This window comes from Carassius auratus, chromosome 29, assembly GCF_003368295.1.
Source record: "Carassius auratus strain Wakin chromosome 29, ASM336829v1, whole genome shotgun sequence".
Lineage (NCBI taxonomy): Eukaryota > Metazoa > Chordata > Actinopteri > Cypriniformes > Cyprinidae > Carassius > Carassius auratus.
The window spans coordinates 13,657,499-13,673,959 of record NC_039271.1 but is presented as its reverse complement, the minus strand read 5'-3'; the positions used below and the strand labels follow the sequence as shown (position 1 = coordinate 13,673,959).

At 35.8% G+C, this 16,461-nt stretch overlaps 1 protein-coding gene across 1 annotated transcript; it reads right to left on the bottom strand.

Annotated features, from left to right (window-relative positions):
* Positions 1 to 6,116: 6,116 nt before the first annotated feature.
* cradd (CARD and death domain containing adaptor protein) lies at positions 6,117 to 16,334 on the bottom strand. The gene is made up of 2 exons (XM_026209705.1): positions 15,521 to 16,334; positions 6,117 to 6,812 (listed from the first exon to the last, which is right to left on the bottom strand). The coding sequence occupies exons 1-2, from the start codon at positions 15,828 to 15,830 to the stop codon at positions 6,517 to 6,519; spliced, it is 606 nt and encodes a 201-aa protein (XP_026065490.1). The 5' UTR covers positions 15,831 to 16,334; the 3' UTR covers positions 6,117 to 6,516.
* Between the last annotated feature and the right edge of the window lie 127 nt (positions 16,335 to 16,461).

Genomic DNA, 16,461 nt, shown 5'->3' with positions numbered 1-16,461 from the left:
TTAATGCTTAATAACAATCTTTAAATAGCTATATCAGACATTTTGTAGCTTAATTCCTTCATGTGGTTTATTTAGGTCATTGTCTGTATGAATTTTAAATGTTCATAAAATATTACATGTGAAAATAACATGAAATACAGGGTTAACACTCACAATATGAAGACATATACTGGTGAGGGTTCCTAAGGGGACAAGGCCACTGATTAAGAACATGCTTACAAAATGCATCTCTTAGCATTGAGTCTACTGCATGTACAGTACTGTAAGTAATGCGGTATGCATTTCCGAGAAATATCTCGGTTGTGTTTTAGGCTCAAAACAATGCCTTGGAGGTCACAGCTTATGTACAAATCTCAAGAGGATTATTTTCGTTGTTTAACATGCCATACATGGGCATAACAGCTTATTGCATAATACATTCAAATCCCAGTGACTGTTTATCACTTTATTTAGCATACAGGGTATCTATACTGTACTCTGTGTTATAGGGAAGTCCTGGTTTGTTGTATATTAGCTTGATTTATTGATGTCTTATTCTAAGTCGATTCACAAAATAGATCACAACTGACAAAATTGACCCTGGTACAGGAGAAATACAAAATTTTTCCTACTTTCTCCCTAGAGGTATACACACCTCCACTGTCTCTCCGCACCTTCCTATCAGTTTCCTTTCTTTTACCACACAATCTCACAAAGACACGAATTCCCCTTCACCTGAGCTTTATATGTCACTGAAACTGACATCTATGTGAATACTGTGTGGCCTGAAACGCTACACGGCCGTACACAGGGGTGAGCTCATTTCCACGGTAATGCGCGGAGTCAGGTGACTGGGGAGCGGAAGTCGAAATCTGAAGCTCCGACACAACTCTTTGTTCTTGCATTCATTCACTGCAGCTGTTGGTGTGGCTTTAAGGCTATAATAGAGCAGCATAATGTTGGTCAAGCTGTGTCTGATCTCACTGGCAGCCAGAAAGATTATAGTAGCAGACGTAACTTCTATTGTTCTGTACATAACATAAAAAAATACAGTGGTGGTATCTGTGTTAATACCATAGCGTTTAAAAAACATGTTATGGTTTTATGGATGTCGCTGTCATTTATATATACTTTAGTCGCTGTTACATATGGTCACAAGTCATTTTCATGCCTAATGTTAAAATTAAAAAGGTGCTGGCATCATTCATTAGGGTCTTGAATGGTAGCCCTTTTCGTGTTTAAATTAACAGGACAGTTTGCTTGGTTCAAGTCAATATGAATGACTCCTTTGAATCAGTTCTTTTCAGTTCATTGATTGAATTTGTCTAAATCATCGAAATCAGTTCTCGTTAACACTAGACTTTGAGCAAGAAATGCTTCATCATAACTTCCCTTTGTACTATGCCCTTAAAATATATACTCTTCTGGTGAAGAAAAAGTACAAACTTTTGAGTGTGTAGTTGAAGAGTAGGCAGGTTTTGGTACATACTACAACATTATGCAATTGAGTCTTTAAAGGACCGCTCTGTTGCATAATTACTTGCATCCTGTCACTGTAAACTCAATCATCTTGTCACATCCTCCACATTTCATTTCATTTAACTTTATACCGTATCCACCTTATTTTTTAACGAAGTAAGATGTTTTCTGGTAATGTGCCAGACTTCTGGTTCATTAGCCGGTGTAGGGAAATAAGAAGAATAACAAAGTGCAGTAAATGGTAAAACTGTTTGCACTCAAGACCAATGTGTTCATAAATAAGATAATACATTCAAGCAGCAAAAGAAACAGTCTTGTACAGCTAAAACTAGCTGGAAGTGGATGACACCGGAAGCCAGACCCATAAAATTTATGCTCATTTTATTTGTGTTTGTAGTTCTGAACCGAATCCTTCGCCAAAGTGCAATGGATTGTGTGCAATATACTCCATTAGAGTATACACAGATCCACACTTTAAAAATCTATCTGAAATAGAAAAACTATCCATTGACTTTTGGCATATTCTCTTCAACAGGGACACACTTAATGTCACAAACTATTTTGGATGGATATGAACATTGGGATGCAGGGAAAATTGCTTCAAACACTGCATAAAATGCGCTATGATGTTATGCTCTCTTGTGCCCTGTTCAAAAATACAATTCAACATATCACAAATATTGATGAATGCAAAATAAAAATAAAAAATCTACTCCATTTTCCTTCATCACCAAAATCTGCAGATTTTCTGTTCTTTTAATTAAGCAAAATATGTAAGAATACGAAAAGTGTGGTTTGAATTTTATGTGGTTTAGCTAGCTAAACTTTTAGCAAGGATTTTCCACACTTTGTTTAAAAAGTTCCAGTGTTCCAAAAATGGTCAATTTCACACACTTCCATAAGGGCCTTGGTCCAGACGATCCAACGTCCATTGAGATGAATTGGAATTCTAACAGGCAGCATTCTCCAGGTATATGGAAACCTGGAAACATTTCAAGGTGATTGGGACCCATAATATCTTAAAACAAGTTAAACAGTGGCTTTTCTGAGATGTAAACATCAGCATAACCAAACATTTTGCATTAAACCTGCTAGAAGAGTCTGATGCTTTTCCAGTGTTATGGGAAGGCAGTATTAACCCACTGCAAAGAGATAATACCTTGCAAGACTTCTTCAGAAGGTCACTCGAGGATGCTATAGACTGTGATCCAGACAACAGAAGAGAGACTTTGACCTTTATCAATAATCTTTATGCTTCATTCATGAATAGACCATTAAGCCATACAAACACAGGATCAGGAAACGACAAGAGAGGTATCCGGATTTGAAGGTGTATAGCTGTGATGGTTTGCTCTGATAAAGTGCTTTTACATTACACATTTGAATAGAGGAGGATGATGACCTCTTCATTTGAATCTGAAATCTCTGACCTCTGGCGCCTTCACTAGGAAGTGCTCAGACTCTTTCCTGTACAACCTTCAGCACTTCCACAAATTCAGTTCCAAACATGCAAGTCAAGGGCTTTGTGAATGACTAAATACTGCTTTCAGGAACCTGTGAAGTGAGCAGTCTTTTAATCTTGTGTTGATGTATTTTCTATTGAAACAGGAAGTTTGGGTCGGGCATACAGAAGCTCCTTTTTTAAGTAGTCAATAGACTTCAGTTTACATCACAGATGTGAACCATGATTATGAACCATCAGAGGCAACTGGTATTAAGGGGGAAGGTTGAGAAAAGTTGAATATGCGCCACATCATCAATGTTTATTTTTTCCTAATAGAGAGATATGTACTGTATATCAGCTAAAAGTCCCTTCGGTCAGCTTTTGTGTGTAACATACTTTGTATAGGAGCCTGTTTTCACCTCACAGTAAATAAATAAACTCATTGCAACTTCATCTCAGAAAATCACTTGTAATTATTTCTCGTATAGTTGCAATTTTATATCTTGTGACTTTATATCATGCAAATGACTTTTTCCCTTCATAACTGTGACTTTTAATCTTAGAATGACTTTACATACTTTGACTTTATTTCTTTATATCTCACATTTGTTGCATTATATCACATTTATGGTGCTTAGTTTCCTGTAATTACGTTACAGTATATCTTACAAAGTGACTTCATATCTTGCCAATGCAACGTTGAGTCACGAAAGTGTGACTTTATATCGAAAACTGCAACTGGGTAGTAACTTTTATGACTTTTTGTCCCAATCGATATCTTTAAAGGCTTTATGTCTTGTAGTTGAAACTACACTTTATATCTCAAAAGTGTGACTTTACACTTTTTACTGCATCTATATACTGATTTTATTCAAGCTTTATCTCACAAAGTTTTATTACTCTTGTAGCTCAAACAATAGAATGGCACTAGTAAAGCCGAGGTCATGGGTCCGATTCCCAAGGAATGCAAAAACTGATAAAAAGTGTACCTTGAATTAAGTTTTTGGATAAAAACACATCTGCCAAATGCATGAATGTTCTGTAAATGAAGGCAGAAATGGACTTGCTTATAGCATTTATATGACCTCAAGGCTAGCATGCACACCTTTTCACTCACTGCTGTTCTGGCGGATTTCATTTCATTTTCATAGAGCTGCTACATTGATTGATTCACACACATCTTGTTCCAGCAGGTAAAGAAAACTCCAGATAATCACAGCTAAGTATCCCTCAAAATGAGTTAAATCGCTAACATTATTCAAATCGATCTGAATGCAGGATAAAGATAATTGCATTTACATCATAACTCAGCATCAGTAAAAACCATTCCTGTCTCGGCCTTCCTATCCTGACATCCATTTGCTGAAACCAAAAGAAGAACAAATACGCAGACCGACCCATCAAGAGCCCACAGGGTATAGAATGCCACACCGTCCAAAACCGGTCTCCATGGCAATCTGAGCCGAGAAGCCCGCCACAGCATTTAAAGCAACCCTCAAGTATATATTTCCTCTTGAGGTCAGGGGGAGGCGGGTGACCACCGCTATAATTCAGTGGAGGAAGACACATCGTTCGCTGCTTCAACGCTTTGCTTTCAAGCCACCTTTAAATCTAGAACAAACACCCTGTTAGCCCATGGAGGCATTTTTATCTTCGAAGGAGATGCTTTTACGGGCGCTGATGCGTTTTTTTGGCACCCCACGTGATTTTTCTGAGCCACTGGACCGCACACACATCGTTTAATGGGTATGAATTCAACCGTCCCAACTGAAGCCTCTGCACATTTCTGAGAAACACCGGAACAAAAAACGTACACTAAGCTGAATTTCAAACGCTTCCCTGGAATTAGGGAACTCAGAGGACAGAGGGCCTGTGTGTGTGTGTGTGTGTGTGTGTGTGTGTGTGTGTTTCAGATGGCTCTGTGTTTGTGCACATTTAACGAGACACTCAGTTATTCAGAAAAGAAAAACACCACAGGGGACGTATTTACATTACTTTATGAATGTTTCTCATCAGGAGAACGATCAACCCTCCCCACTCTCCAAGAAATGCACTCATCCAGAGTGAGTAAAGGGGCTGGCAAAATCATTCTGGACCCCAGGCCTCTCCAAACTGTTCCCATCCGGACTACCAGAACAGCCAGGCATAAGAACAGTTTCTTCCCTCAGGCAATCCATCTCATGAACAGTTCACTTGGCAATAAGCATGTCATTATTAAAGCCATCTATTGTCTAATTGTGTATTTATTTTAAATATTTGTTGTATATTGGGCCCGAGTCAATATGTTGTTCAAGGGGCCCAGAAATCATAGGGGGCCCCTGCTCATATCTGGCAATACAGCTTTTTCTTATTCTAAACAGTACAACATGACATTATTGGATCCCTTCAGGGACAATGGGGATGTTGATGGCCATTTATATTTAACTAGGTAAGTCAATTATACATCAGTGTAAACTCATTCACGCTCAGATTCTAGGAAAGCATTTAAAGTCTCATAATGTGGCACTAACACCTGGGAGATAAAGCAGAAAACAAAGACTGAACACATATAACACGCACACGCATGTACACACAGCAGAGAAACTGACGCCTGCAAATGTTTACGAACGATGGCACGCACGCACACACACAGACTCTGATTAATAAGTGAGAGATTAGGAAATGACCTGTCATATTACAAACACCTGATCTGTAAATATTGATTGAGCGTTGAATAAACAGCACTGAATAAAAACAAGTGACAGATGGAGAGAAAAACAATAGAGAGCAGACCAGATGCAGTAGCCTGAGAATATGCTGAAAATGGCATTTCAGCAAACAATTGTGTAATGTTTCAGTTATTGTATAATTATTATACATGCACTAACTACATGAATTTTTTTTTTATTTTTTTATTAATTTGTCACACTCCACAAATGTATAAGTGGACAAGCACAAAATGTGTTTTAAAAGAATCAGTATCTAGTCCCAGAAAATACATTGTTGATTAGAAATAAATGGTAGAAGTATAGATATAAAAATGTATATAGTTATGCGAAAAAAGTCAGTATTACTATCAATAACAAGCTCTGTTATGCATTCAAAAGTATATATATATATATATATATATATATATATATATATATATATATATATATATATATATATATATATATATATATATTATATTATATAAAATATTTACTAAGCATTTATTCTCTACAATCAGATTACATAGATTCAATTTATTTTTTATTGAACCTTTATTTAAACAGTTGTTCTCTTACTACAATGTTATGTTAAAGTAACAAGGCAATATTTACATTCCAAAAAAAGGTGTAAAATGTATTTAAGAATAATGTCAAACAAAAATGGACACTATTAAGGGCAATACAAAATATATTCCGGAAGCATAATTAAGAAAATAAATTTTAATATTAAAAGGCACACATATGGCACAGTACGACATGATCAATTTCATAATTTTTTCGAGCCATTTTAGATGTATAATGAAGTTTCAGTACATTCCTGTAACAAAAAGTCACGCAAGGACAGTGTTTCTCCTCCTTCAGTGTCTGCCGTGTTTTCCACAGCTCAAGAGCAGCATGAAGTCCAGAAAAACACAACTTGTGATGTCACACAAACACCTGTTGGAGGACAGAGGGCGGGATGTCTGCGGCCTGCAGGCTCTGGAGCAGCCGCCGCACCGTGGCTTCTCTTCCGTTCCTCTGCGTCCACATCACCAGCGCAGCGAGCACCTGACTCTGAACCGAGAGGGGCTGGTCAGCGCAGCAGCGGTACAGATCCGCTGAGGACAGACCCAGGTCCAGCAGCACAGACTTCCACTCTGAACCCAGATGAGCGGCCAAGCGGTTCAGATGCTGCGAGGTTGGAACAGTCGGAAGGATGTGGTCGGGAACACCACACTGAACTGAAAACAAAGAAACAACGTATGATTTTAGAAGTAAGTCGCTCACTGTGTAACACAAGCACATATCATTGAAATAATTGTACATATTGTAAGGAAATTGGGCTGGGAATCATGTGATTATTTGCATTCAGATCTGGTTCCATTTTTTTGTAACCGGTTGATTTCCGTAACATTGAGTTCTGTTAAGGGTGCTTTAACATCATCTATGAAAAAGATTGACACTATATGTTGTATTTATAAAAACATAAAAATAATATTACCAGAAATAGTAGGTATATATATATATATATATATATATATATATATATATATATATATATATATATATATATATATATATATATATATATATATATATCCAGTCCACCTTGTCAAATCCGAGGTCTTAACCAAAACTGAGTTAAAGACATATATTAATGTCTTGTCATCTTAATTTTATGTAACTTTATATAACCTTTTCCTATCCTCCATGTAAGACATGATGTGGTTTCTACTGTACTCGATAAAAAAATGCTAAAATGTCAGAGTTCATGTCAAGATTGAGTCGATTCTAATATATATTAGAGTTGGGGTACTTGGACTCGGACTGCATTTAGAACCGAACTCTTGACACAGATTCTGACATCTGCTTTTTTGGTAAAGTTATAAATTCTTAAACTGAATCAGAATCACTCTGAACAATCAAATTTGTTACGATTCCAGGAAAATAAGAAACAAACACTGAAAGCAAAAGAATGTAAGGGAATGAGGTAAAGCATGTTTTATTCATATATATGCTTCACCTTGTTCATGCACTCAGGTTGCCACTGAACAGCTTGAGGTGACAAGCCATGCATGTGTAATTTGGACCTCAGCAATGGAGGTCTGAGGGGGTCAGGGGACAGAAAACAGCATCTCTTGTATGATGTAAGCATATTTATTTGAATAGCTCACATTGGCACTGCACCATGACCCTGAGTGGAACAGCTCAAACCGCTGAATAAAATTTGATATTGACAACAATCCAGCAGTGTTAGGTTTCAATCTACATGAAGCCTCAGTAAGTCAAATACATATAAGTACATATTAGACACACAATTAATTTTAATGAAAATAATACATAGGCCAACATATAAAAAAGCAAAACTGCATTAATCATATTGGAAGAGACGGAGTAGGTAACATATTTAACCCTTCAAAATTCAATCTTTCTCTCCCTGTGCAATGTTTTCGTCCCAGGAGAATAGAGATGTGTTTTATTTGAGCAGTGGGGATGAATGGAGCAAAGGTCGGTTTGAGAGTTTGTTTTGAATGTTCCCAAATCCTTCACAAAATCAAGGACGTCCATTGATTTCTGTCGTCAAGAGACAGGAGTGGCCACCCCAGGTCAAGAGAATAATACTTGGTGATACTAATAGGTACTAATTGCCCACTTTAGCTTTAAAGAAAGGATTCACTTCAATTCCTCTTCACTGTTACAGGCGCTCAAATATCCAAGTGCAGGTATTCTCTGCCATGGATTTGGACACTTTGCTGTAGTTCTTCACAGCTTTAAAGCTTCTAGACCCCAAAGACAAAGAAGATTAGTGTGTTGAGGTGGTCCAACCATCAGCAAAACAACACCACAAAGAGGATTTCACACAGCGAGAGCTGGTTTAGTAAACAGGGGTGAGCTGGTAAAGAGCCATAACATCTCTGTGGCAATACTTTATCTGATGAATGGCTCATGGTGGTGGAGGTACACAAAGGAAAACAGAAAAAAGACAGTCAGAGACAAAGAGAATAAAGATAAAGTAAATATTTTTTTTTATTCAAGTTTTTTTCTATTAAGATTGGGCACTCAGAAAAGTTAATTCAGAAAAAAGAGATACTTTAGACGGATTGTTTCTGAGTGATTTTGACCAATTCATTAAAACATCTGACTTTTAAAAATTCTGTGGTCATATTCAATGTTAGTTTTTGTGTACATTTTTGGCACCTGTACATGATAGCAAGCCATATTTATCACCCGTTTATTTTATTTAGCTGACAAAAATATGGAATGATATTATGTTCGCCAAAAAAAAAATCTTGCACTAAACATGATTTAAAAAGTGCAAAACATAAAAAAACTAATGCTTTAAAAGATCAATAAGTCATTCATGTTACAACCAACTAATGTTAAATGTGTATAGCACAATCACAATTAAAGTTGAAAAAACTGGTAGAGTAAAAAGTTGCTCTACTTGAATTTTTCAATCAAAATGAATATGTTAGATCAATGTTAAATGAAGAGAATATAGTGTAGAAGGAACGTCAGAAAGCAAAACTGAGAATGCGAGGGTGCTCTGCAAAGAACATTGCCTGGGTTTCGCCGAAATGCTTAACGTTTCGGAGAATTGTTTCTTTTTTATAGGATGGAGCTTTCCAGCTTCAATTTCCATGCGTACATGTGGACACTTAACTCCAGATTGCTGGAGGGAACAGATTGTGCACTTTAAGAATGTAAAGTATGCAGAAGCCTTTATCTGAGGGGACAGTTACAGTACCTTAGTCTTAAGAGACCATACGGAGACACATGAAACTCTGATGTACCTTATATATATCAAATCCATCACACTTTTGTTAAAAGAAGTGTCCGTGAATTAGTGTATAACAGCGGAATGTGTTTGCATAATTACTTAAACATCCCTGTAAGAGGATGCTTTAAATCTGAAGGATTAGGAAAAGAAATTTCAAAAAAGGCAATAAAAATACAGAGGTGAGCGAGTGTGTATTTCTTAAAACGGGTCACTCTGTCTCTCTAGGAAAAGAGAATTAGTTAATTTTAGGCAGGGTGATAGTTAACCGCCCACGCATGGCCTCTAGGGAACAACAAGCTGTATCTCTGTAAAATTCCACAAAAACTCACAATAAACCCTGCTTTTCAACAAGCGTGATGTCACAGGACAGGGCATGTTTATCTGAAGTTGAAAAGAGGGAAAATTACAGGCGTATAAATCACTATAATATACAATATAAACTAGAGAATTTCACATCTAACCTCACATAAATCTGCAACATCACAATGTGACATTAATGTTCCTGTTTCCTCTTGAAGAGAGATGGGGGACAGTATAGGGAAGGGTTCACTGAGGACATTTTGGACATTCATGCTAACAAGCCACAAATTACTTCAAATTAGCCTCAAATGAATATATATATATATATATATATATATATATATATATATATATATATATATAATGGTCTGGCTTCCTCTGAGGTTGCACATTTTATACATTTAAACGTGATTTCAGTACACTCCAGTTTTTATCCAGCTTCAAACGTTCCATCTCATTCCTTGACTGCTATTCTGCTGCCCAAGGAAGGAATTCCAGTTGCTCTAAACTGAAAACAAGATAAGATTACACCTCTTTCCAGTCGAAATGTCTAGTCAAAAACATGTGGCTTATGCATGTACATCTAAAGAAAAAGAATGGAATTAACTGTTTAAATACATCCTTTGTGGAAAGTATGCCACTTACAAAACGACTATAAGACTAGAGACAAGAATTAAAAACATAATGAATCTATTTTTTTTTTTTTATAATTGTAATTAAAATAATTAATAAATAAAATAAATAAATATTTCATAAAAAACGTTTCAATGTACATGATATGAAATCTAATATAAATTTATAAAAATTATATAATTATACATATAAAACCAAAATATTACATTATTACCAATTATATAAAATTATATATAAAATCAAATGTGTATATATATATAAATTCTATTTTATATAAATTATTATTATTTACTATTTAATTTTTTATTTCAAAATAACAAATTATAATGTTTTAATTAAATGAATAGCTTATTATATATGTATAAATAATTATTTTATATATTAAAATATTACAATAATTAAACAAATAATAATTGATTATGTTTTGATTAGCATTAGCTCTGTGCCTGATACCTTAATCAGGGATCAGTATCCCTTCAACAAAGAATAGACTTTCTTGGGTAAGATTAATACATTTGCCATTCTTAACTTATTATATAACTTTTTAAGTAAAAATAATAATAATAATAATAATAAAACGCTTTCACAAAATACATTTTATTGTGTTTTTCTTATCATATTTTTAAGTGCAAACATGGACAAGGAAAGTACAAATCTGAACTGACTGGGCCAGCACAAGAGCACTTTTTGTGGTTTGCTTGAAGTTATTAATAAAGCTCCATATAAATCAGAATGGGAGCGATGCGGGCAGACACTAAACCGCTCTGTTGTCGAACTGTAAAGGATTTGCCTGAGACAAGAATCTTTAGACAGATGGTTTCGTGTTATGAAGTGGCTCAAAATGTTCTAATGGAGCATAAATTTAAGACCTATTAATTGTCCTTAATAGACCCCATGTGTAAGCCTTGGCTTTGGGCACATGAACAAAAAAATGATCTTGTGTGGCTAAATTGGCTGTGGATGCTCAACATCTGATCTCGATAAACCTCATCTCCAAAATGCATCAATATGAGAGTGTCATCTCTGTTCATCAAAACAGACATTCCTAACAGATGCAGCACATCAAGGGATCAGTCCGAGTGTAGCGGCCAGCTGGAACGGCCGAGCGCTGCACCCCGCTTCCACATTCTGACAGGAAGACTCTCCTCAAGCCAACGTTCCTGGAAATCAGACTGTACTAGAGATGGGTGGAGGGAACGGAGGAGGAGAGGCCAACAAAAACAAGTGAACAGCACTGTGCTGGCTGGCTTCAAAAGCAAATTATTAAAAGTGCCTTCCTCCATTCCTCCGTGGGCGAGGCAGAGAGACGGCCAATTGTATGAGGAGAAGAGTCTGGCTTAACCCGCACAATCGTGCTTGCTATTATAAATTTACTAGCTTATATGTTTTTATCATTAACCGTTAAGCATGTCTTCCTAAAATGATGACTCATTCATTGAATCTATTTTTGTCTATATATATATATATATATATATATATATATATATATATATATATATATATATATATATATATATATATATATATATATATATATATATATATAATAAAGATTTCAGAGATCGATGCTGGTGAAGCTTTATAAACATATATGTATGGATAAGAAATCAGAACTTAAAATTTTTTTCAACAAGGATGCATTAAATTAATCAAGTGATTTTTTTTGTAACAATGTATTTCCACTTCATATAAATAAATATTACATTCAGCTTTGCCATCACCATGATAAATTACCTCTTAAATTCATTCAAACAGAAAAATATTATTTTACACTGTAATAATATTTCACAATATTACTGTTTTGACTGTATTTGTAATCAAATAAATGCAGCATTGATGAGCATGCAATATTTCTTTCAAAAACATAAAATTAGACCCCAACGTTTAGAAAGGTGGTGTATAATAAAATTATGAGTTGGAACCATTCAGGGGTTCTAAAAATATTAATTTGTATAGCCAACTTTTTTTTGGAGGTTGATATTGGAGTCCTGTTTGTAGATTAACATTAACTGCTCACTATGAATTCGGGATCTCTTGATTTTTCAACAAATTTTATATTTGTGCCCACTTAAAAAACAAAAACAAAACACCATACAAGCTTGAAACAACAGATTTTTTTTTTTTATTTGGTTGCACTATACCATCCAGCAGTCGTAAAGCAAGCAAAATACACAAACAGGATTGTGAACCTTACATGTGTACCACATGTATGCTATATGGCGTAAGATAATATTATGCTCTAGATATCTACTTTAGTTCTCAAGCTTTTTATAGTAAAAATAAACGTACAGAACAGAGCAAAAGCTTTTGAGATGAATTGGCAGCTGCTGAGTATACAGAGGGTGACTATTAACAACGTATAAGGGATTGACCTAAGATATAAGATGCACGCAAATCCAGCTGCGCAAATAACAGATACAGTCATCGTAGTCTGATGATCGGTAGCACTAGACTGGTGGACACATGTTACTGATCAGATAGACCAGTGTTTCTCAACTTTCTCCACATTCAAAAAATATCTTCTAGATATGTTCAGATAGGGAATGCTAACTTCTGCTATACTGGAAGCCAGTTGTGATAAATTTGTCTAGAGGACTGCCACAGAACATTTAGCCTTGTAAACAACTTACAATTCAAAACCTTAGCATCTGGTATACGACAAGTTCCAGGAACCCGTAAGTGAAGCCTTAAGGAACAATTTGCATCATTTTCCTTAAAGCGAGCATCTCGTAAATAAACATGCAAATACACATGCCTCGCAGGTGTGCAAATGGACTTTAAAATGAGGATATCGTGTCCCCATTTGACTGATCTCCATTCGAAAGTAGGTAATGAGATCATAAGGGTCGTGCTTTTGTAAATTCAAGCAGAACATGCATCTGGTTTATTAACGTGTCCGTGACACTGCAGATTGAGGGCCTGTCACAACGATGGAGAATGAGAGCGAGTTGAATGAAAAACACGTTCCCATGCCAACGGAGTGACATCATTGATGTTAAGATCCAAATTCATAGTGACATGAATATTAATAATATGAGCAGCCGAAGAAGAAAAAAAGTGGAAAGAAAGCACAACAATTATTTGTGTCCCTGAACGGCCGCTGATGACTCAAAGCTATTAAGCTAACAAGAGCTTAAAATTAAAGCGAGTACTTAAGTGTGAAGAACGTTTGCTCAGAGTAGCGCTCGTCCTCGACTTCCTAGAAATGTGCAAGCATGCTTCTTTTTTCCCCTTCCCGTTTCTTTTGTGCTTGCTTCTCTAACCCCACCCCATCCCCCAGTTTATTACCATCTGAACCACAGTAAGTCAATAAAATCTTCAGCTCAGTAACTGGAGACAGGAAGGAGAGGGAGAGCAGCCAACAAACGGCTTTGATTATATTTTTCCTAGAAAGGAGGATGCTCGGCGAGAGTGCTGAGCCGCAGACCTAGTGCCAGGAATTAATGCAGCTTTCATGGAAAACCAGGGCAGCGTACCAAGCCGACCTGGCCTTGAGAGACTCAAAACACAACTTCAGCTCTTTTTTTTTTCTTTTTCTATACTTTACTCTCCTTTTTTTTTCTATGTCTTGTTTTTCTACTAGGGAAGGGGTTGAGTTTTTTTTTTTTTTTCAAAGGTGTTCTGGTGTTTGGTTGACTGCCTAAAAAGGGGGGATTGGGAGTGTCAGTGTATAGGGTTTTTAGTGGGTGTCCGGTTCTCGCATGGCAAAACAACAGACAGCAGATAATAAGCCGCCTTTCAGCAAAACAGCAGCTGAAATATATTCAGTGCACGCAGAGAACTCCTTGGTTTTCACAAGCATCTGAAACCAGACTGCTGTGGGTGTGAATAAGGCATTTCACAAACTCTAAATACGCAAAAACATTAGTTTTCAAATCATATGGAAATCTGCAATGCTTTAAATGGATTTGCTGTAGGTTCTCTGCTAGAATTAGTAACAGAGGGTTTAGTGTTAGAGATTAGAGGAAGGGCAATTAAAGCACTTGTTATTTAACCCTCAGGTCAGAAACAGGAGACGTAATGCCTTGACCTCAATTAAAAGATGAATGGTTTCATTATGAGACAGAGAGTGAAATCAGGTGAAACTGAGAGGGAATATGAGGGAACCAGAAACACGTCTGACGACAGAAAGCTTTACATGTAGTGCAACTGAAGCCTTGAAATGTATTAGAATAATGTTACATTTATGCTTTAGTTAATGATGTGTTTAAATTGTTATATTTATTTATATCTTTATTTGTTTATATTTCATATAAGTGAAATAATAACTACTATATAATGAAATATAAAATAAATTAAAAGCTTCAAAGCATAATAATATTATTGATAACTATTCTATTTTTTTTTAATTTAAATCTATTACATATGTTTTTTATATTATATTTCAGTGCTCTCACAGAAATGTGAGACATGTAAACTATTTTCTGTTAATGTGCAAGACTTCCAATTCATTAGGAACTACAGATAAATAAATAGAAGAGTAACACTAAAGATCAGCAGACTATACGGTAAAACTATTTGAGCTACAAATCAATGTGTTTATAATTACCATAATACATTTTGTAAAAATTATAACAAAAACTAGTTTGCAAAATCAAGGCTGTATTTCTATAAAAATGCACAAGTGCTGTTGTTTTTTATGACAAATGAAGCCTCACACGTTGAAGTTACAAATGGCCACACCCACTCTGATGTTAACAATAAGGTTCACACATGTTTATGTGTTAGTGTGTACCTGGTATTGCCTACATTATGAAGATCAAATGTCTCATACCAGTCAATTTTGACCTTTCTAGTCCACAAGAGAAAGCAAGCTTCTAAACCACATATAATTACATTTTTCTAAAATCTAAAACAGAGGAAAGTTTTGTGAGAGGGATAGGTTTAGGGTTACAGTTAGGGTCAGAAAATATAGATTGTACAGTTTATAAACCATTAGCCTATGGGATGATTTTCATTTTCTTTCTTTATTAATTTAATGAGAAATTTGTGTTTCCTATTCCCTAAACCTCACACAAAACTTCCATACATGTTTTAATTTTCATATCACTTCATTTTGTGGGGACATGAACCCCACACATATGCTTAGCTATCCAAAATGAGCATATTTGGGGTATTTGTGCTTACTTGCGTCTTGTTTATAATATTTATGAATCGTTTTTTTGCGATTAAGGATAGTCCCAAGTGATGTGCTGTGTCAGATTTAGCTCGCGCGCTCACGCGCAAGGGACTCACCTGAGAAGCACGGAAGAGGAGGCTCGCTGTCTTCAGCACAAAGTCCCAGTAATTTGTCTTTGATCCAGGGAAAATCTTTCTCTAATGACTGAATAAAGCGATGAAAGGCGTGCGAACCCCGCGTTGGCAGAATATCCAGCAGCTTGAGCGTTTTTTTCCTGTTAGACGACTCCGATCTAATCTCCTCTAAATGACTCTCCGTTAAGATCTCCTCCTGGTATAAATACTGTATGATCATGTCGTCCACTAATAGCTCCTCGGCTAGAAAAAGTCGCTGAGATCGGAGCAGTCTTTTGTGTTTTGGGTCCATATTTGAACCCGATGACCGAGTGGTTGTTTACAACAAGAACTGTCTGAACTATGAACAGCTTGCTAAAACAGCCGGCGAATTATTCGTTTACCTATCAGTTATTGTTGGTAAGTGCACATTAAGTGATGTTTATGAATATATATCACATAAATATCACGCGTCTGTGCTGTCATGTGTAATACATTATGCATTACACATGATTTTTCCGCGTCATGTCGCATTTATTTCTTCCGGCTGGAAACACGGCGCAGGAGGAACTCATTTTCGGTATCATTGTTGTTCCCGCATTTGTGTAATGTGTGTAAATAAATTGGGTCATTTAAGGCTAATAATTGTGCAGAAATAATGGCCACTAACAAAAGATATCCTGCGAAACGTAATACAGCTGGTTTTATCCTTTTCATACAAATACACCTTTCTGTAAAACAACCATTCTGTATTATTAATGTACCACAATTGTATAAATATCTGTAATGTCTTTACTTTCACATAAATATATAGTTTATTGTGGTAACAATAGGCCTAACTAGAGCAATTCTGTTGTTTTGGTTTAAACTATTGTTAGCCTACCACGGCAAACTTTTCTAAAGGATCATAATAACTACAATTCTTTCTTTTTCTGTCTCTCTTT

Bases quoted from the DNA above. Each gene is read 5' to 3' on its own strand.
- cradd (XM_026209705.1), bottom strand. From the start codon at position 15,830: ATGGACCCAAAACACAAAAGACTGCTCCGATCTCAGCGACTTTTTCTA. The intron at 6,813-15,520 runs GTGAGTCCCTTG...CTTTGTTTTCAG, and splicing joins TCCTCTTCCGTGCTTCTCAG to TTCAGTGTGGTGTTCCCGAC.